Source organism: Clavelina lepadiformis, chromosome 9, assembly GCF_947623445.1.
Source record: "Clavelina lepadiformis chromosome 9, kaClaLepa1.1, whole genome shotgun sequence".
Classification (NCBI taxonomy): Eukaryota; Metazoa; Chordata; class Ascidiacea; order Aplousobranchia; family Clavelinidae; genus Clavelina; species Clavelina lepadiformis.
In genome coordinates, this window is record NC_135248.1 from 11,271,387 (window position 1) to 11,293,669 (window position 22,283).

The following is a 22,283-nucleotide window of genomic DNA, read 5'->3' on the forward strand; positions in this document are numbered from 1 at the left end:
AAAGCCGCAAAATCGTGTTCTTAGCAACGTATCAGTGCAAAGGTCATGTTTTAAATGAAAAATGTTAAAGATTGCTTTTTCAAACCCAAAACAAAGCATTCTTACAGGGTGATACGACGCAAAAGTAATTTACATACAGTCCTTTCTATTCAAGCGCCCCATGTAGAATGCACACATCCTAATACGCTAATCAAAGTTTGTAATCTTACACGAACGGAGTTTCTAACACTGTTGAGGTAGACGTCAACGGAACATTTAGGCCTACGTTGCACGAATACAACGTGGGAGATTAAGTCAAAAGTAAAACATGTGGTTAAAAACATGCAACTACACTTGTTTAGTATAGTAATGTATAGGAATGTATATGTACCAAACGTGAAAGAAATAAAATCCTTCTACGTCCTTCTATGCATCGTGCTTTCTACTCAGGAGTCAGTCCCTTGGAAGCATTCATGCTTTTAAGCGTGGTCAATGAAGACATAGTCTATACATAATAATGTTCATTTAAAGTGCAATTTAAAACATATCGAAGCATGTTCATGAAGGTCCTCTAAAATTTGCTTCGTGGTTCCCAAATAACTAAAGACAACAGTTTACGGCTGACAATAATCTATCTACAAGAAGCCACATACTATACTTGTACCAACTGAACTGAACTGACTGACAAGGTGTGGATAAATTATTTCTTTGTTTGAATGAGAATTTTAACTCCGACTTGCGTAAATATTAACCTGCTGTATATTTGCTAATGCTAAATTCACTTCGGAAAATTTATGAACTTTGTCACTTTTGACGAACAGAAGATATGCTCGTTAACCATTAATTTCTCGGAAACGTTTGACAAAGTAACCTGTAAACAAGCTTAAAAGCGACACAATGTATTTGTATTTCTACCATGCACTTTTTTGTGTTTCTTACGCTTACTGGTTAAACCTTTTGACAATATATACAGCGTACAGTGGACTGTACAGTAACATTTTCACAATAACTCGATGTGACACAAATTACGAGTCTAATTGAGACACATACACACTAGCTTAATCTAGAGTCTTTCATTGAAAACAAATAAATGTTGGTATTAAGATCATGCGTTATTTTGTTTTACGTTTAATCAAAAAACAAAACTGGTATATCAGCGGTACCAGTAGTCGACCACACGTGTAGGGAGCTGGTTTCTACATTAGTACTCCAGTTTGAGTAACTTTGCTGTAATTTAATTCATTTAATTTAATAATAACAGTGCAAAAAAATGATTTCAGTTATCATATCAGTAAGTCGTACTTGAATATAGATTTGGATTAGAAGATATATTATTAAATTACTATATTATAACATTTTTTAAACATTAAGTTGACAAACAAACTGTTAAAGACTGTGTGAAATAGTTTGAAACGTGCGACCTTTTCCGGTGAAATAGTGATATAGCCTTTGAATATTTATTTATAACTTACATTCACTCTGAACGTTGAACTCATTTGTTTCACGCCTCTCACCGTATCTTTTTGGCTTCTATTGTAGTACACGTATGTATTCTGTTTGCAATTTAGATCCTAGTTGGATAAAAAGCGTATTTTCCTTTTAAAGATAACACTTTGCTTTGTGAGACTGCACAGTATAACTAAGAATTTTTATTATGATGGATCCCTTAATCAGTTCATCATCCTCAGCAGTTTCTGTACGTCATCGGAGTCAAGAACTGGGCTAATATTATATAGTGGGCAGGAAACAATGAAAAAGCTTATTACCTGCACCACTTATTTTGAAGTAGCACATATTAATGTAGTACAAAGAACAAAACAAATACAACGTGTACAGCAAGCTAGCAAGGCCTGCAAACAATATACGTGACCACCAAAAATAGGCGACAATGTAAAGTGGTTTTCTTCCACAGTTATTTATAAAAATATTTTCATAGTGAATCAAGTGTAGCATTATGCTTATACTGATCACTTCTAAAAAAACAACTTATGTTGCGCAACGAATACGATGAAAAGAGCAACGAAGAGCCAGCACAAAAACTTGCACGAAATTCCTGATTCTTCTTGTCGAAGGGTGAGTCGTGCTGTTTGCTGCTAAAAAGTAAAAAAATATAGTTTTATTTGATTCTTTGTACTAAAAAACAGCAGTATATGTTTATGTTGTCCGCTGAAACGCGTTCATATCGCCGTATAGGTACGCACTATGCAATACCGCATAAGCAAATATTTTATAAATGAACGATCGCCTCAATACATGACGGAAAAGCTAAATAGTTTAGTTTTGTTTTGTCATAACGTATTCTGGAAACCGTTTCCTTTTTTATTTTTTTGATTTTACAAGTTTATATTTATTTAACTTTGGTTATTTTATTTTTAAGTTAAGATTCTTAAATTGTTTCATCGCACTTTATAAAAAATTTGTTGTAGTTTGGAAGTTGGTGAATAATATAATCGCTTACGTAGTTGTCGTAGTTGTCGTAGTTGTCGTAGTTGTCGTAGTTGTCGTAGTTGTCGTAGTTGTCGTAGTTGTCGTAGTTGTCGTAGTTGTCGTAGTTGTCGTAGTTGTCGTAGTTGTCGTAGTTGTCGTAGTTGTCGTAGTTGTCGTAGTTGTCGTAGTTGTCGTAGTTGTCGTAGTTGTCTCTTTGCGTAGACTCCGGTTCAACATTATGGAGAGGAGCAGGCGAGCGAGGCAACATCACGTTTTTTCCGTTTCTAAGGCAACGGTGATAAGGATTCCACCATTCTACAAACATAAAAATGCTGCATGATTGTAACCATATAATTGAGAGCTTAAATTTTTATGGAAATTTTGCACTTTCTCGCTAATACTGTTATTTTTTCGATAAAAAACTTGGCTTTCGAACTTTCGAAAACCGTTTCTAAACTTAAAGAATTAACAAATTTCCTAATTTCTTGGAAATATCAAAAACATGTAACTAATACCTGGATAACGATGGAAACGATAGGCAAAACATAAGCAATGTTTGTAGGTCAATGTTCTAATCCAACCGCCATTTATGTCCATTTTATTTCTAAGTTTGACGTGACAACCTTCGTTTTCTGTAGTAACCTCTCGATGACCAATTCTGTTTGTCACTCGCACCCTGATAGTTTCCAAAACCCCAAGGTTTTCCAGAACCCGAAAGATATACAATCGCCGATTGTCCAGGCTGTCAACATAGAATTAAAACTGCAATGGAGTTTATTTTGCTTAATAACGTGCATTGTTCTAATCATCAATCACAACTTGTAACCGTTTTGAAATGCAATGATCTTTGTAAATATACAGCTGAAAATTATACTTTAAACTATAGCTCGAAAGCCACGTGCTCAAAACTGATGATGCCCGCTTCGGGTGAAATATATTTCTGGTTTTTAAATCTGCAAGCTGACTCTGGTTATAACTTTGTATTTTACTCCATACTAAAAATAAAGCCTATGTAGTCAATAACAATTTTTCGTTGTTTTGTGTTGAAATGGCGATAATGACTTGTTGTTAAATATTAAAATATTCATATTATTGCTCTTATACAGGAGTGGCTTAATCAAATGCATAATGATAATAATACATGTACTGTATATGCAGAGTTACATGTTGTTTGCGTTTGTAAAAACTTGCACATTTGATGCCTTAAAGCTAGATTTAAACAATGTCATATATTTAAGCTTGTTGCAATCTGTACATAACTTAACAAGTTTCCATCATCCACCTGAAATACGAATTGTTTTCCTTTAAAAATCCTATTGGATGGGAAATTGTCCACGTCTAGTTCCTGAAGAACAATCCTCTTACCGTTTCTCATTGTAACGCCATCTTCAAAGCTCATTGCACATTTGAGCTAAATTTCACTTGTGATGCTGAAACTATATTAACTATCTTGCTACTAAATTCCAGCCCATATCCTCAGTCTATATCGCTAAAGTAAAGCCGACCTTTCAAGATAATCGATTGCATTTTACTCTAAAAATCACGTTTAGTCTAACTTTGAAAGTTAAGCCTTAGTTGCTAAAGCTTCGTTTAACCAGCACAAAAAGTATTTCACTTCTGTTCTCATCTCCGAGTCGCACAGAAAACACAAAAGCGTATTTGTGTGTTGTTGCTGCATTCAACGAGCAGCTGAAACGTGTTGACACATCTTGTTCCAGTTTTTATACACTAACCTGGAAAACGTTCTTTTTGTATCAATTCCTTGTGCAATTTTTAGGTTTATTATCTTCAGATGTTGATAAGTCAACATCAATGTCCTTTAGCTCCTAGAACATGTAAGCAATAAAGTTCCTTAACGATACCAACCGAAAGCGATTGTTGCCATGAAATACAGACCGTACAATCTCAATGCAAGTAAACATGTTGGTTGATTAAAATGTGTAAATCATTTTTTTGAATGTGCATCAAATTCCTGAAGCATATCGTTGATATAATGAGTCTTACAGCGAAGATTAATTTTCTATTTAAACCACTCTTCGCATCAACAATAACAAACCAAACGTCTACTGTACACAAACTGTTCTGTCACCGCATATAATACAGTTTCAATACCAAAATGAGCGCATAGAAAAAACCTTTCACTTGGTTTAAATTTAGTTTGTTTAACCTAACCCCATAACGATGGAGAGTCTACATTGAATTCTACTACAGACACAAAATAAGATTTGTTTGTGAAAGAAAACAACCAAAGCATATTTGAAACGATATGCGAGGATAAATAAGATGTAGATCAGTGGTTCCCAAACTTTGTCTACTCGCGTACCATTTTTTTGGTTCATGTTGCGTTCGCGTACCACCTACATTGTAGGTGGTCCGACAAAACTCCAGAATTCACAAATAAAAAATGATAAGCAAAATGTTTACTACAGGCTCGTGAATGTTAAACAAAAATTAGTCGAACTTTTACCGCCCTCGCTACAGTGCTACAACATAACTAAAGTATTACAAAAACTAACTTCAAGGATTTGTTATGTAGTAATAAACGACGTTGTATTTCGTCACAAAGAAACCCTGTTTTATAATCCAATGCGTCAATACCCTAAGAAATTAGTATTCAGTAGGGAACATGGCATGAAATTTCACGCTCTACTTAATTTATGTGAATTAAATTAATGCCGAGGACAATAAAAGATCTTTTGTGATCGTTTAGTGTGAATTTGATAAGTTGCTCGCGTACCACCTGGAAGACCTTCGTGTACCACTAGTGGTACGCGTACCATAGTTTGGGAACCACTGATGTAGATCTATTGAATGCAGATTTAAAAAGTCGGAATTTTATTGATTCTTTTCCTGCGTAATTCGTCATACTTTCCACCTTCAAACAAGAATTGGTGAATCGAGCACCGCTGCTCCTGTGAGGCAGCGACCGTCGTTACTTCCACCAGGTGTTGTGCGCAGCAGATGGCCAGAGGAGAAGTTTTCGATAATTTTGTCTCCACGGCTGAAAAGAAGAAAATGTAAAATTCTACCGCATTATGGTCACAGGCAATTTGCTACGAAGGTAAAAGATTTACTGATATCAGCAGACACATAAAGTTAGGTGAGTGAAACAAGAATGATGATGTAAAGCGTACGTCAGTATAACTCCAAATGTCCCGAACTCGCTGACAGCTTTGACTTCTTCAAAACCATTGGCAGTGACAAAAACGTTGTCAATTGGCTTCGGGCAAATTTTATCCATCAAAGTATAAGCACATCTTCGTTTATCGCTGCCGACCTCATTGAATAGTTTGATTATGTCATCACCGAAGTGATTGTCTCCTGATGATCGGGACAAACAAAAGCTTGTTTATTATCAGACAATTGATCAAGAGTTGTTGAGAGTATTCTAGATAAATCAAAATAGTTTCAAATCTTTCACCTTCACCCTCGCGCTCTTCCTTCACAACGTAAGAGTCGGGGTTTTTCATCGCCATTTGCACGAATTTGTCTCCATCAGAGTTCTTAAATGTTAAGAAAGTCATTTAACCTCTGTGAAAAATCTATGTAGTATCTGTGGCAAGTGTTGGAGTCTTCAAACAACAAAAACTGAAACTGAGCTACGAAAGGTCAAGGCGAGATAAAAAAAGAAAAATCTTCACAGCAATGAAATTATTTCATAAGCAGCGAGGGATCAGAGCGAGCTTGGCGCGAAGAAGGATTTGCACCGAGAGGCGAAGTAGCGATTGATCTGTCGCGATACGGTAGCGCCACCGCACGATATAAAAAGCTCGTTATCGTGAATGGTAATATGATAAAAACTTTACAAATATTCTTATATTTGTATACTGTATTTGTAAATATTCATTATTCAAATAATGGCACTGCTCGTCTTTTCATCGACGGCAATTTACTCCTTTTTATTTTACGACAACACATTATTATTTTTGATTTGTCTGACTGCGTTGCCACGATTTCATCGCATAACCGCGCTACCCTTTTTTAATTCGATGGCGATTTCATGGAGGGTTTCTTTTCCAATGACCCAATTTCTTTTAACACGTTGTGGCGCTAGATGTCCAAGATGGCTGTGGACATCTTATACATCATTTCTGGTTTTACATTAACTCTAAGTAAAATTGAATTTCTTTATAATCAACCTGAAGGACAAAGGCATATTATTACGAAAAAAAATAAATGTCTTGCTGATTACATTGGAGGAATTTCAAATCAAACGTGCATTCGTTTTGGTGATGTAAATCAAAATTTCTCACAACGTATTGGTGTTAATGTTACTTCTTTACCATCTCCAGTGGATAGAATCCAACGAAAGTGCTCCTCACTTGTCGCGCCACCTCGGGATCATCAATAAATTTCTCAAGGACATTCGGTTGTGCCAAGGCTTCCTGCACCCTTTTGAACCCGGCAAGCTGATATCCAACCACAGGACTTACCACTGCACAACTCATTTCAATTGTTCGCCGGATGTCCCAAGACTTGAGAAAAACAAAAACCGCAGCATTAAGCAATTGTTGTTACAAAATAAGTTCAACCAGTTCAACAATAATTCAATAGTTAAATAATTCAAGGGCAAATCAATCTGTGTCAACTATCAAGTCAAATTTGAAGTTGCAAGTTTTGCAACTAAACTCCATCTTATCTCTATAGCGAAGTTTTATATGAAAAGTCATTTGAAATGACGAAAATTTTTTGAAAATCTTAACAAACTGAGATAAAGTTTTTCTTCGTTACATCAGAATTCATGTTTACTGTATTATAAACTACGTCACTGCGCTTTCTCATGAGTCATTCACATGCAACGCATCATCGGGTTATTTTTGTGCAATATTTTGCGTTTACATTTCACTGGCGATCTATCAAATTATTGTAATCACTGAACCATCAAAATTAGCCGACGGTGACGTCAGGGTCAAGGTTACCCGCTCATTGATGTAATCTTCAGGGCGGTACCCAGTCTGGAAGTAAACGACCGCGACCTCTTCATTGTTTCTGGTGGAACATGAAATTAGGGATATATTCACAGTATACGCATTGACAAAAAGTTAGTCGATAAATATTTGTAGTTTTAAAGGTGGGTTTAACAGTAGATTCTAGTCAATCTAGTGTTATTGGTTTCAATACAAAGCTATAAAAGCTCATAAACTAAACAAGTTGTCTCTAAGAATGTGATGGATCGTTATAAAATATGAAAAATATTCTTACACCATAAGCTTCTTATCTGGTGTTAGCATAACACAGCCGAAGAGTTGTGAGAATTTCTTCTTTCTAATGACGATATCTTTATTAACTTTAGAAATTGCATCTTCCATCGCACGTACATCAAAATTGTTTGGATCACACTCGTTAATCATGAAGAGAAAAATAGCGTCGGGATTGTCGTAAGCTTCCCAAGCTGCTTGGAAACCAAAACCAATCTCGCTCATGACTTTATTCGAAGGCAATTGTGACGTAAGAGTTTCCATTCCTGCATCTTTCAAGATACTGGAATGAACGGAGGTTAATTTGCTGCCGAATTCCATAAAAGCACAAGCCAGAGTGTTCATTTCAATCTGCTTCGGAATGTGAGATTCTTTTCCATTTTCATCGACCTCGAGATGAAACAAGTAATCGGAGCGAAAAACGCCCAACTCCAAGCCCTGGATAAAAATCAGCAGTAAAAATGTTATGAACATACAAAACAATAAGAGAAATTTCCTTTACATTCTTTCCAACTTGTCAAAGTAAATACTGACCTTTCTACCTGAACACTTTGAAGCTTTGTAAAGATCGTACAATCTCTTTATGAAATCGTCAACATTGACAAGACTGTAAAAGAATACAAATAACTTTAATTGTGTTTGTAGTTATATGACTTTTTTCGTTTCTTCGAAATAAAAACATGAAACGTCGCACCTTTCTAAAACCTTGGCCAGGAATTGATGGTCGTGGCTGACTTTATGTAACAGTTTATTGATATGAGGTTGCAGAGACGTCAAGAATTGAAATCCTTCTTTTGTGACTAGCGAAGGCAGCAAAGTGAATGAAGCCGGCTTACATGTCTACAACAGGCAACGCAGCAGCATTACAAAAATTCAGTTAATATAGGAAGGTGTATACAGTGATGCAAACTGGTGAAATAACTTTTATCTTATGCCAGTGGTGTATGGTGGTGTACTCTGGTGTATTGTGGTGTATAGTGGTGTACTGTGGTTTACGGTAAAATCTAATGTGTGCAAACCTTTTTCAATTGGTCGTCCGATTCCCAAAAAACAATTCCTTTTGAAAGAGAACGATGACGAGCGATATCCACCAGAGCGCCAACGTCTTCAGCTCGCAATTTTGAATACAATGACAACATCTCACTTTTTAACTTACCCTGCACAGTACACAGACGTTGCAAGCACCAAACTGTCCAATCTATGCATGATAAGTGCATGTCAGTGACTCGCGAGGTGATGAGGTCACCACTCGAATTGCTTATTTACTTTTCAAAATTGCAGTAGCGTAAATTTTTATTTTACAGATATCGATGGAATCGTTTACATTTTTTACGTCATAGTGTTTTTGAAAACTCGTCATCATGGACACAACTTGTCACTTTTCTGACTCCGATTTTCCCTTTCTTTTGCTGAACATAAATTGTCTGCCGACGGGAACCTTTCATCTGAAGGCACTGGTGTCTAGCTAGATTAGCGGAGGTTATATGGATCACGTTTGGGTTAATCGCGTGCTACATGGCGTCTCTACATGCGCTACGTATATCACTTCGTTATAGCGTCACTGCACTCATAAAATACGTCTGATGGCTTTCTTGGGTTTTTCAAGTAATCTCATTTTCACTTGATTAGAACTTACTTGATGAAGTGGAGCAAACAACCTGTAACCAATATGTCTTGTTTTCTGTGCTAAATACATGCAATCCATCTTCTACACAGTATGAGCAGCTGGTACAGTACATGAGGGAGCTTTACACCGCTGGAGGGCAGACTACATCAGGCATGTTGAGTTGGGGCCTCCTTAGCGTGGTTCATTATCCTCAAACTCAGAAGAAACTTCGAGAAGAAATTAATCAAGTTATTGGTGAGTAGAAAACGTTTGCAAATGGTTGTTTTATCCAAATACTTGAAATATAGCTTTTACATAATGATAATTATTTTGGACCAAACCATTAATTTTATATCTTTCAGTTCATTTATATTTACGTTTGACAGCGTCTTAAATAATTTATTTGACACATTTTATAACTGTTAAGTTTCTATGGATACCGCTAGCATTACACTTTTAAACATTGCATAATTATGTATTTTCAGCGCCGGTAGCACAAATTATTTTACAAACATCCGCAGGTGACGGCAAAGTGAACAAGTCTTCCAAAGCCAGCATGCCTTATACGAATGCATTCATTCAAGAACTAATGAGAATTCGTACAATGGTCATATTCACCATACCGCATGAAACTACTGAAGACATGGACCTAAAAGAGTTCAAAATACCAAAAGGAACAGCTGTAAGCAGCTGTATTACGACTTCCGATATATCGATTATAGAAGCTAACTTATTGCCGTATTTTCTCAAGTTTCAGTTGAGTAGCGTCAAAAAAAAAATAAGCAGAAGTACATAACCACGGCGGCTCATACGGTATACGGTATGCATATACGTATATATATAACCGTATATATGTATATACGGTATGCGCGGCTGAGACACGGTTTTTTATTTGGCAACGTCTTAATAATTCATGCAGTACAAAGTACTACAAAGTTTTGATTATCAAGTATCCGACAATCGGCCCTAAATGCAACATGCCCGAAAGTATAATGTTGCAAAAAGATATTTTATTAATGTTAGTACAAAAATGATTAATGTTAGTTACTATATACAGAAGATTTTGCGGAGGGAATTTATTTCTGAAACAATTAACAGTGTATGCAACATAATCTGCTTTTAAAACAAAAGGTGGCGAAACCTGAAACACGTTTACTTGACACACGCTTTATTTCCAGGGTATAGTTTATTAAATAAAAATGTCTTTAATGTTGGTAAAATATCCAAGTTGCTTCCAGTTATCTTACACAACCTGTACTCTATCCAGCATTTTAATCTTGCTATAAACAGATAACGAAGAAATTTCGCTGTCAATTTATTTTACTGATCGCTACGTAGCGAATCGTCTTTTACGTTTTCGAGTTCTTGGTACAGAGCCTGTATTTCCGTTTCCATTTTGTGGTTTTTCTTGAAATTATCATCGAAAAAGGTACAAAGAGGATAACTATGAATCGTTATTGCTCAAACCGTGGCTGGTTGCTGTCGTGCTCGCAAAATGCAGAAAATGGACACAACCTATATAGGGCAGACCCATTCTTACACATCATTTAAACTCATCAACAGCGAAACTCAAGAAAAATATCATGTCATGTTTAAAGCCTATACTAGGCTTAGTTTGAGTTGCATTTAGTAAATGGCATATTTGCAAAACTATGTCTATTTCTTAAATCGTGAACGTCACTTGTGCTCTGTAAAACCAAACTTGGCTCGTGGGCCTTTCATCTGTAGAGCGCGATGAAGCTGGGTCACTTTGCACCATGTTGGATTAAAAAGAACTGAGAATCATACAAAAAGTTTAGTACAGTAATCAAACACCTTGGTTTATTAAAAAGGTATGCTTTGTCACGTTGACAGGTTTATAACGTCACGTTGACAGGTAATTCCCCTAATATAAAGCGGCAATTCAACTTCCTAAACCCATTATAGCCAAGACTTATATCTATTTTGGTTTATTAAACAATCGAAATTTTTAAATATGATGTATAGAGAATACTTTGGTTAAATATTTAAAAAATAAGGAAATTTTATTACACGTTTATTGAAATACTGTTTGTGAATATTCTGTTTTTATTTGAGTAGTCTGTTCTGTTATTCTGCAGTTTATGGTATACTAAATGGTAGAGAGAAAATTCCATATAGGTTCATTGATATTTTTTTGCCCCAGGCCCATCACAGTCGTAGTTCGGCTCTACTCTTCATCGCTGCCTGATGTATATAGGCCGACGATTCAGCATTGGGATTGTGTGAGCTTCGTTTTTTTCTGTGGTAGCCTATTAAACCACTAGTTTAAGAAGCTTCCTTGTTCATTATCTCATGTCATTACTCAACGAAATATCTCGGTGTATTTAGCCGAGAAAGGTACAAAAGTTATTATTTTTCCAAGCCTTTGAAAGTAAGCTTCAAACAATCGCTATTTAGCATAACTTAAAGAGCTAAAAATTTATTTTTGTATAATTATCTTTTAATCAGATCCATGTCAGTTTTCATGATGACATATTAGCAACAATTTTGTGACCTACAACTGCTGGCTTTACCCACTAATCGGACGATGTATGGTGGCTAGTTACTGATTAGTGTTCAACATTGTTATTATACTGTTTAGTTTTGTCGTACATCATATCGTATCGGTCATCATTACAGACGTCAAAATCGTCGTTGTAACAGCGTGACCTGCATGATTTGCAGGAGCTTCATCACATATTACCGTTTAATTCAGTGCCATATACTAATCAAGGAATAGAAATCCCTACCAAAATCATATCCGTTAGTTCTGTATAACGTCAGTCTGTGCTTTCTTGATCAGGACAAATGTCATTCTAGAAAAAAATTTTTGAACCCTGAAGGGGGCAAATTTGTTTTTTATTTGGCAACGTCGTAACAAGTCATACAGTACAAAGTACTACAATGTTTTTGATTATCCGGTCTCTGACAATTAGCCCTAAATGCAACATGCCCGGAAGTATACTGATGCAAAAATATATGTTATTAATGTTAGTACAAAAACTCAGTCACTTTTGCGGAAGCTTGTGGAGGAAATTTATTTCTGAAACAATGAACAGTGTATGCAAAAAAAACTGTTGTTAAACGAAAAGGTGGTGGAAAGTGAAACACATTTGTAATTGAGCGTATAAATAAACGTTAACGATGGTTGAATCACATAAACAGTTTATAAATAACGTAAAATTTTGAGGCAAAACACAATTTTTTCTAAACTTCTATAATTGTATTGGAAGTGAGAAAAACTTTTTTATACATGAATATGCTGATTTAACAGGCCCCATTAACTGCAAAATATCTAACAAGGTTGACGGAAAATGGAAAAGTTGCAACTTAACTTTAAATTGAAGTGACTAGCAAAAAATAGAAATCTCTAATGCAGTTGTCTGTTGGAAAGTTGATCTAGTTTTCATAGAGTCATTAAAAAGTGTAATCATCATATACTGTAATCTCCTCAAATCAATCTGTCTGTTGGTGCAACAATTCAACAAGGATATCTTTTATGGCCATTCCGTTTATTTATAACTAGCTATAGATTTTAATCAAAATGTAACCCACAAAATAACTTACACGACGAAAGGGTGAACTGAGCGAGAAGAGCAAATAACATACAAAAAATTAGCAACTCCAACACAGTTTATGGGCTAACACTGTACCTTATTAATTTTTACTTTTTCTGCTTATTAAATTTTAAAACTTCATAAAAATTGAACATTTGTTCAAGTTGGGCGCCAAAGTTACCGTCCCAAGATCGAGCGTAAAGTATATTTCGCAACCGCTAGAATTAACACGAAGACACCTCATCGTTGGTTACAAACTGGTACTGGATTCTGACAACGACATTGGGACGCGCAGCAACGCAACCAGCAATCAACGTGATTAAGCACTTTATGTAACACGTCTCTTTGTATGTAACCTTTATACATTTGAAACAAAATAGCAAAAAATCGCTAAATTAAACGAAACATAGCAGAATAAGCCGATATGTATATACAGTAACAGTTACATGGTTGGCATTAGTCAAAGTAACTTTGAATTTCAACTACAAATGGGGCACAAAACATGTTACCTGCAATCATGATACTTGATCGAATATAATATTGGCCCATACAAGGCAAATTTTAATCTTGTCAATGAAAGTAAAACAGAATCTAACACGATTGGGACATAATATATTGTGGTACACCACACAAAGCACAATTTGCGCATGGTATATTAGGTGCCAAACGAAAATAAATCAACAGATAGAGTACGATTCACACAGCTGCCTAATTTTACTCGTTATTTTCCACAACAGAGTCTTCAACAAACTTTGTACACTGGAGCTCCATTTGTGCTTTTTCTACTTCAGTCCGTTTATCTCCATCATCGTCGTTGGAGCACAACCTTTTTCTCCCAAAGAGCTAGAAAGGAAAAAATGAGCAAAGATGGTGACAAGAATATTTCCAACAATTTCAGATGGTCCGTTACCAAGTTTGAATTTTTTCGTAATAAAGTTACAAAACTTTTCCATGCAAATGTTTATGGTGAACACTGTAATAAAACCTAACCAGACACCAGTGAGCAGTGAGCAGTTCTGTTCATTAAACTGATCGCAACTATAAATATCCAGAAATTAAAAAAATTTATTTCAGTTTTTACATTTCATATTTTATAGTTTATAATTTATCCTTCAACTTCAAATATATTGTTGCTAAAACATTCACGTCACGACCGTGAAAATTCTATTGCATTCGAATATACTTTTTAAATTTTCATAATTTTTCACTATTTCATAACATACGTAATAAACATAATTTACATAATAATTATAATTTTAAAATCCGACAATAATTTTTTACCATGTACCTCTGCTTTTGTTTTCTTTGAAGTGAGGAGCAGATATATGGCATAACCTGGAATCCATACAAACGACGACAAACTTAGCACATGTGCGAATGCTTGTGCCCAAGGTGGATAGACGTAGTTGCCGTACTTAAGTGGTTTGTGTTTCACGATGTAATATACACATAAGGCCTAAAATTGGTAAAAGGTTACAACAAGCCACATAAAAAAATAATTAGAGATATGTTAAAATATCTTTAATATGTATCTTAACTAAATAACGCCAGCAAACTAATTGAATAACAACATTGAAGAAAGTTATGTACAAAGGTAAAAAACTACTTGGAAAAACAAATAAATCTTACGAAGCAACAGCAAGGGCTGAAAAATTTCCAAAGGAAAATGATGACGACTTCTGCACGACTTGATCCAGTCAGCATGCGCCTAATTTGCTGGCAGTGTTTCTTGGCGCCATAAAACCAAGCCACTGCTACTAGTTCGCAGCCACAAATAAGAAAAACGTTCCAAGCCGCACCAGCATGTTGATTGAATATCTCAAACATATACGCTCCACCCTAAATAGATTCCAAACGATAAATTAACTTCTTCTGAAATGCTCATGTTAAATATTTTGTCTTGTTACAACAAAAAGATTTAATACTTCCTGTTAATTAATCATCTATACATTAAATTCAAAACTGTGCTTATGGTCATTTCTTTTTGGTTTGAATACTATTTCCTCAGTTAGAGCGAGTGACTTTTAGACTATTGAATTATATAAGTTATATGTATACATAAGTATATATATTATATTATTTTACTATATCTTATGTTATATATAAGTTACCTTTGGGAGAAAAATCCAGCTTAAAAGACAGATCAGGACACAAAACGCTGTATTAAAGATCCTTTTTCCGTATCGGAATGACCTCAAACCCGGAGAAAGATCGGAAAGAAATGAAACCAAAATTTCATATGCTATAAACTGAAAGTATTTATATATGTGTTATGTATATGTTAGCAGTTTTAATTATATAGTTTAAAGGTTGTAACCGATTTTGGTCAAACTCAAATCAAACATTTTTTCATTTACCCGCAAAAATCAAGATCTTGCTTATGACGTTAGTTAAAGGCTATAGAGTTTTGCAATCTCACAATTATTGGAATAAAACTTACAGTACAGCACCTAATAACAGTCAATGAAAACAAGCTTTGTTCCTCAAACACAGGTAACTATAGTAAACAAAATATTTTACTAACAGCATTACATTATTACATAACAGCTTGTCGTCTTGATAAAACGTTTAAACTCGGTTTAGGCAAGCACCTGTGAGTCAAATCCTAGAAAAAATAGCATTAGAAAGAGCAGAGCGCACCACAACTGAGGAAGTGGTAAAAGAGACAAACTCTGTGGATAAGCCAAGAACACCAGACCAGGCCCAGAAGTTTGAAATGCATCGATTGTTGTGTTCTGAAACATACAGTGACATTAGTAGTTTTCCATTAGAGAGCCTAGGATTGGGGAAGTAATTTTTATTTTATGTAAGTTTTATTTTCTATATTTATTACACTACCAGAATCTATATGTAAGACGCCATCCACAAACTTCAGTGTGGCGTCATAATAACATCAACGTCATCACTTCTTTGAAAGGAAATTTAATTTAGTATCCACTTTAAACAGTTTACAGTATATGTTTGTATCAAATGACAAAGCAAAAATTTAAGTAGGTTATGGCCTAAATTATAAACAGTATATGCTCGTTATAGTTTTACGATAACAACATGTAAAAATTTATTAAAAGTTTTTCATTTTCTTACAAGTTTTTGTGCCACAAACCCTAGACTTGAAAAAACGGCAAGTCCGCACGCAAAGCTCGACAGCATGTTGAACACAACAACGAGAATACAATCCCTGAAAAAAAACACCTTTGGCAAACCGATAACGCAACTCAAATTTTGTTTAAATTAGTTTTCAAAGCAATGTGCTAAATGTTTCGATGCAAATGTTCTAAACTATGTTTTAAAAATACTAAGTTATTCATGTACAAAAGGTTTTGAAAGCTTTTTTATATCCAAGCATTTCTATTATAAAGATTTTCATAGGATAATGTTTAAAACTGTTAAGGAAACCTTGTGAAGCACTAACCTGTAAAAGTTGTCTTTACTCTTGTTATGACTACGTAAAGAGGGCACAATACCAAATCCAATGCCAATCGAATACGCGATTTGTGACGCTGCTTTTACCCAAACCTGGGAACAGTTTCTCTCTTACCACACGAAGCAAAACTTCGGCGCATTAAAAGTATTTATTATTCACATGCAATGAAAAGTAAATTTTATATCTGTAGTGTCTAACTTCAAAATCGGCCAATTTCGAAATGTCAATTTTTAAGTAGTAGCGAACCCCCGTCATACCGCCATCAAGTGTTAAACCTCGTATCACCATAACAACGATCAAAATAGCGGGAAGACTTGCTGTAATATAACTAATCTGAAAAAATTTGCAACATTAAAACAGTGATAATAGTAGAAGCATCGACATAACTACCTAAGCTTGTTGCACCTTTGTTGAGAACTTAATCCCCCTCAAAGTAGATAGATAGACCAGCAGCCATAATAAGACATTGAAGAGAACCAAATCCAACGACAAACCACCAAATTCATTTAAACCAGAAGAAATTTTTAGAACTTCTAGCCTTGAGTATCAAATTAATAATTAAAATGTGAAAACAGATTGATTTTCAGATGGTCTGGGGTTTGCACCCACGAGCCCCAAAGCTTGCTACTCCTGCATTTGTACAGAGTTGAATGGAAACGACCTTTATATATTTCCTTTAGCGTTTAACGTGAAATCTTTAGCATGAAAAAGTTTTATTCACATTTCGGAACATTATTTATTCAAACTAAGACACTTGCTGAAACATTAACTTTGACAGTATCATGTAAACGCACACAAATCCATAATGGCTTTGTAGGCCTAGCATGCAGCACTATACCAATGCATAGAACTGATTTTTACTTCCAATACTGTTCCGCCGCTGATTCTCCTCGTGTGCCATTTAGTTGTTTGATGCTGGAAAGTTCGCTTTTATTTTGAATTGCAAAATCCAAACAATTTTCATCGTTCCAAGTGTTATTGCAACTCATCCAAGGAAGAGTATTCGAAAAACTTGCCACGAAATACTTTATTATCCACACCAGCAGTGTGGAATAGCTCATTTTATCGAAAAAGTTCATGGTCATGCCAGCAAAAGCGATTCCTGGAAAGCAGCAAGTAGATTGATTTAACTATAGGCTAAGTATTGTTGGGTTCTCGCTATAAAAAAGTATTTTTTGACTGACACATGACACTATCAATTGACGCTTTGTGTTCAGAAAAACAATCAGTATTTTAAAGAGAGAACCCGTATGTAATATATAACGTAATAACGATCGTTGCCCGTAAAATAGCAATTAGCGATAAAGCAATTCCTTTTCCATAGCTATGTTGTTTAACCTATTTAACTCTATAATGGAATGACATACCAGAAAGGATAGGAACGGTTGAACGCCACATATCAAAGAGATTTTTTCCGACCATTTGCCCCAGTGAGGCCTCCAACACCAAACAAGGAAGTGCGAAAAATAAAGCAAAGAAAATATACGGAATGAGAAATGCGCCTGTAAACAAAGCTCATTAGCAAAGTAATAACGGTAATAATTTTAAGTCTGACAAATCCGTTCTGAAAATCGCTTACCTCCCCCATACTGGTAGCATAGATAAGGAAACCGCCAAATATTTCCCAACCCTATACTCCAGCCTGCTGTGGCAAACATGAAATCCCAGGATCGGCTCCAAGTCACTTGTCTTGGGCTAATGTCCTTCATTTTGTGCGTTACACAGTTTATAATTTGTTCTGCAAATGCTTAGGATGCTGTTGTAAAATCCCGAATGCTATGATTCCGTTTTTGTAAAATTTCAGGTGAATAAAGCGTGATCAGCAAAAAAGTGTAAAGTACAAAACATTATTTTGCTAAAATACAGATAAGGATACTCCTTGTATGTTGTATGCATTGTATAAAGTTGTATCATAATTACGGCTGTATCACAATTACTGTGGTCTACAGTTGGAATACTTTCTTTTAAAATAGAGTAAATTTAGGGAAGTATTTTTTATTTTCTGCACAGTTTTATTTTTTGCTGTCACAACTGCCACCATGTCACTTGATTTAAACCAATAATTTTGGATATTTGACACGAGTCAAGTCAGTGACTCGAATTATAACAGCACTTGGTTAAAATGACGCAAACTTTTTCAACCAAAATTTTTGCGATGCCTGTAACCGTTTGTAAAAGAACTAGATGTCATATCTGCAACCTTAGAAGCAATAACTGTATCTCATTCAGTTACGATAATAGCCACAGCTGTCCATGAGCACAACATATTCTCGTCAACCACAATGCTATTCAGGCGACCTAAGCCTGGGTTAGGTCCAATCGTTTGAGAACAGCTCTATTAATGAATAATGTTTGACATTTTCCCTTATTTGCTCGGCTTTGGACTCAATAATTTCCCATCTAAATATTGGTGTTTCTATTCGTATGTGTTACAGGTCCTGAAATGTGATGTAGCAAGCCAGAGTCAAATTACGTGAAAGCATTGACGTATAAGGAAACGGTGAGAAATATTTTATTAAAGTCCACGTATTTCAGTTGTACTGCTATGCCTCCCTCATCACGTTGTGCATATCAAGTTGTTAAACAATCCTCAAAAAACACTGTCATCAGTGAGAAATATAATTTTATGCAATGACAGATGTTTTGAATCACACCCTTACTTTAAAATTTAAATAGATAACGGGTACAATCGAACTCCTGCTTTTCAACTGCTTTAACGTCCGAGCTAGGCTATGTCGTCGTTGTCTCCACTCTACAGCAATGGTTTCTAAAGTTCTAACATTTTTGGTTCGCGGAACCATTTTTCAGTAAAAAAAAGTTTAACGGCACCCGAAATTGTTTTACAATTTTTGTTTTTGGGTTGTTTATAAACAAGCTGGTTTTACTGGTGTTGTGACAAATGTTTACTTCGCAGCTTTTAAAATAAAGAAAAAAGGTGAAAACAAATTTGTGAAATAAAATTGTTAGTGATTTGAAGATAACGCTGCAATCTCTTGTTATGTCTAAAACCTTGGGGCACCCCGCTTGGAAAACGCTGTTCTACAATATGTGCTAGTCCTGGTTTGTTTTAACTTAACGTACCGGACCAAATAGCAAATAGGAAATTATCAAGTGGAGCTTTTGAGCTTTTGAACTTAGAACTCATGCGAGCCCGAACCTATCACGTCATAATGAAACAAACAAAGAAACTGATTTGTGAAAGCAGAAAGATTTTTATCGATACATTGTTGGCCACATTTAGAGCCTATATGTGTAAGGTATACTTACTTATTAAATGATACTAAGTTGATGTTGTCTGAACCGTGTTTACCAAATTTAGAAGTAAAATAAGAAACAGGATATAGCTTGGCACTCTTAAGGTTAACTTTATATTTTTCGACACGAGCTTTCGCAAGCATAAGCTTGCTTCTTCGGGGGTATACTGTGAAATGATTTCATTTGAAATGTGAAATGAAAGTCTGTAGTTTTATAAATACAGTATAGCTATTCAACAGGCGTATTATTATGTAACGTATATTGCTGAATGTGCTGATCAGTAACCATTCAAGACTGATAGATGCTTTAACTGAAGTTATCCTGTAACGTTTTTGTATATATAGGCCTACATTGCTCAACGGACGCAATTTGTATGAAATATATGCGCAAATATGCATCAGCTGACCATTTATGATATGTGTAATAAATCGTTAACTTTAGCAAAGCTACTTATTTAACTATTTTTTCATGACAAGTGTGATTTACTGTAAGTGCCAACTGTAACGAAAATATGTCACGTTTTATTTATAGTATCTTATATTTTACCGTTTTTATGGTGTGTTAATTCTCTACTTGATGTGAGATGATTACTTCACGGTGTTTTGACTTTAGTTGATTAATTGCGATTATCGTTGTTTATCTCACGTTTTGTGCGTTCTTATCTTATCAATAGCTTAAAACCTCACCATTTGTATTCTATAAAAGCCGTTGTTAAATGATTTAAGAAGGTCGGTTTGGTTTTGGTCGTGGAGACTGTTAAAAAAAATAAATTTGTTTTCTTGGGTTTTACTGATGGTGTCGCTGTTCACCGTGAATGTGAGAAGACAGTTGGCATTCGAAAGCAAGAATTTTCGGTTACACCAACAAACTTTTGAAAGGTATATTTTTGCGAACTTAATCAGGGTGAGAAATTAATCGGGATATTACTGTACTACGTTATAACCAGCGTAATATTTTCTCACTCTGTTCTCTAATTCTGACAAGGTGGAAATGCAGCACTGTTAGATGAACCATGTTTACATGTCAGGCTTTTCATTTTATCGTGGTCGAAACATAAAATAATCAGAAGATAAATTGGCGTTTATCTGGCAACATGCAAGCCGTATAATAAGGACAGTAACTAATCAGCATCATATAGGACTAATCAGTAATAACCACGTGTTGCGACTGGATCCATTGGCCTGGAGGTATAGCCCTGAAGCGTCATCAAACCTCAATGGTGATTTCACTCAATAACAAGAATGAAAACAATCGGCATGTGACAAATTGAAAGTTAATTGCAATATGCCAAGCAATGCAATATTTATCTCTTCATTTGTCACATCGCTATCAAGTGTCAAATCTCATATCACCATGACAACGGTCAAAATGGCCCAACTTGTCAGACTTACAGAACTGAGTGAGAAAGTATTACGCTGGTTATAACGTAGTACAGTAATATCCCGATTAATTTCTCACCCTGATTAAGTTCGCAAAAATATACCTTTCAAAAGTTTGTTGGTGTAACCGAAAATTCTTGCTTTCGAATGCCAACTGTCTTCTCACATTCACGGTGAACAGCGACACCATCAGTAAAACCCAAGAAAACAAATTTATTTTTTTTAACAGTCTCCACGACCAAAACCAAACCGACCTTCTTAAATCATTTAACAACGGCTTTTATAGAATACAAATGGTGAGGTTTTAAGCAATTGATAAGACGAGAATGCGCAAAACGTGAGGTAAACAACGATAATTGCAATTAATCAGCCAAAACCAAAACAACGTGAAGTAATCATCGCACATTAAGTAGAGAATTAACACACTATAAAAACGGTAAAACATAAGATACTATAAATAACACGTGACATATTTTCGTTACAGTTGGTACTTACAGTAAATCACACTTGTCATGAAAAAATAGTTAAATAAGTAACTTTACTAAAGTTAACGATTTATTAAACATATCATAAATGGTCAGCTGATGCATATTTGCGCATATATTTCATACAAATTGCGTCCGTTGAGCAATGTAGGTCTATATATACAAAAAAGTTACAGGATAACTTCAGTTAAGGCTTGTCATCATCATCAGTCTTGAATGGTTACTGATCAGCACATTCAGCAATATACGTTACATAATAATACGCCTGTTGAATAGCTATACTGTATTTATAAAACTACGGACTTTCATTCCACATTTCAAATGAAATCATTTCACAGTATACCCCCGAAGAAGCAAGCTTATGCTTGCGAAAGCTCGTGTCGAAAATATAGAGTTAACCTTAACAGTGCCAAACTATATCATGCTTCTTATTTTACTTCTAAATTTGGTAAACACGGTTCAGACAACATCAACTTAGTATCATTTAATAAGTAAGTATACCATAAACATAGCCTATAGGCTCTAAATGTGACCAACAGTGTATAGATAAAAATCTTCCTGCTTTCACAAATCAGTTTCTTTGTTTGTTTCATTATGACGTGATAGGTTCGGGCTCGCATGAGTTCTAAGTTCAAAAGCTCAAAAGCTCCAGTTGCTAATTTCCTATTTGCTATTTGGTCCGGTACGTTAAGTTAAAACAAACAAGGATTAGCACATCATGTAGAACAGCGTTTTCCAAGCGGGTTTTAGACATAACAAGAGATTGCAGCGTTATCTTCAAATCACTAACAATTTTATTTCACAATTTTGTTTTCACATTTTTTCTTTATTTTAAAAGCTGCGAAGTAAACATTTGGTACAACACCAGTAAAACCAGCTTGTTTATAAACAACCCAAAAACAAAAACTGGAAAGCAATTTCGGGTGCCGTTAAACTTTTTTTTACTGAAAAATGGTTCCGCGAACCAAAAATG

The 22,283-nt window shown here is 35.1% G+C and overlaps 3 protein-coding genes across 4 annotated transcripts; 1 reads left to right on the forward strand and 2 right to left on the reverse strand.

The window, feature by feature from the left end:
• Positions 1 to 4,978: 4,978 nt before the first annotated feature.
• LOC143470557 (glutathione synthetase-like) lies at positions 4,979 to 8,797 on the reverse strand. The gene is made up of 9 exons (XM_076968772.1): positions 8,624 to 8,797; positions 8,299 to 8,444; positions 8,139 to 8,211; positions 7,609 to 8,042; positions 7,326 to 7,395; positions 6,690 to 6,881; positions 5,828 to 5,909; positions 5,541 to 5,727; positions 4,979 to 5,407 (listed from the first exon to the last, which is right to left on the reverse strand). The coding sequence occupies exons 1-9, from the start codon at positions 8,741 to 8,743 to the stop codon at positions 5,284 to 5,286; spliced, it is 1,428 nt and encodes a 475-aa protein (XP_076824887.1). The 5' UTR covers positions 8,744 to 8,797; the 3' UTR covers positions 4,979 to 5,283.
• A 450-nt stretch (positions 8,798 to 9,247) lies between these two features.
• Positions 9,248 to 11,926, forward strand: LOC143470639 (cytochrome P450 2J3-like). Of its 2 annotated transcripts, XM_076968894.1 has the most exons (3): positions 9,248 to 9,465; positions 9,732 to 9,892; positions 11,375 to 11,926. In XM_076968894.1, the coding sequence occupies exons 1-3, from the start codon at positions 9,342 to 9,344 to the stop codon at positions 11,417 to 11,419; spliced, it is 330 nt and encodes a 109-aa protein (XP_076825009.1). In that variant the 5' UTR covers positions 9,248 to 9,341; the 3' UTR covers positions 11,420 to 11,926. The 2 variants fall into 2 exon arrangements, with proteins under 2 accessions (XP_076825009.1, XP_076825008.1); XM_076968893.1 differs by lacking the exon at positions 11,375 to 11,926 and having other exon boundaries at positions 9,732 to 10,647.
• Positions 11,927 to 12,703: 777 nt separating this feature from the next.
• On the reverse strand, positions 12,704 to 18,577 carry LOC143470640 (creatine transporter-like). The gene is made up of 12 exons (XM_076968895.1): positions 17,771 to 18,577; positions 17,559 to 17,693; positions 17,053 to 17,293; positions 16,597 to 16,729; positions 16,390 to 16,524; positions 16,180 to 16,283; positions 15,852 to 15,945; positions 15,359 to 15,502; positions 14,879 to 15,016; positions 14,397 to 14,606; positions 14,056 to 14,223; positions 12,704 to 13,610 (listed from the first exon to the last, which is right to left on the reverse strand). Exons 1-12 carry the CDS (start codon positions 17,898 to 17,900, stop codon positions 13,482 to 13,484), a joined length of 1,761 nt encoding a protein of 586 aa, XP_076825010.1. The 5' UTR covers positions 17,901 to 18,577; the 3' UTR covers positions 12,704 to 13,481.
• Positions 18,578 to 22,283: the final 3,706 nt, after the last annotated feature.

Excerpts from the sequence above, each read along its gene's own strand:
- LOC143470557 (XM_076968772.1), bottom strand. The coding sequence starts at position 8,743 with ATGTTGTCATTGTATTCAAAATTGCGAGCTGAAGACGTTGGCGCTCTG. Across the intron at positions 6,882-7,325 it reads AAGATTACATCAATGAGCGG|TCTTGGGACATCCGGCGAAC; the intron begins GTAACCTTGACC and ends GTTTTTCTCAAG. Across the intron at positions 5,408-5,540 it reads ACATTTGGAGTTATACTGAC|CCGTGGAGACAAAATTATCG; the intron begins GTACGCTTTACA and ends TCTTCTTTTCAG.
- LOC143470639 (XM_076968893.1), top strand. The coding sequence starts at position 9,342 with ATGAGGGAGCTTTACACCGCTGGAGGGCAGACTACATCAGGCATGTTG. Across the intron at positions 9,466-9,731 it reads AGAAATTAATCAAGTTATTG|GTGACGGCAAAGTGAACAAG; the intron begins GTGAGTAGAAAA and ends AAACATCCGCAG.
- LOC143470640 (XM_076968895.1), bottom strand. The coding sequence starts at position 17,900 with ATGAAGGACATTAGCCCAAGACAAGTGACTTGGAGCCGATCCTGGGAT. Across the intron at positions 15,946-16,179 it reads AGTAAAGACAACTTTTACAG|GGATTGTATTCTCGTTGTTG; the intron begins GTTAGTGCTTCA and ends GTTTTTTTTCAG. Across the intron at positions 14,224-14,396 it reads TCAGCCCTTGCTGTTGCTTC|GCCTTATGTGTATATTACAT; the intron begins GTAAGATTTATT and ends TACCAATTTTAG.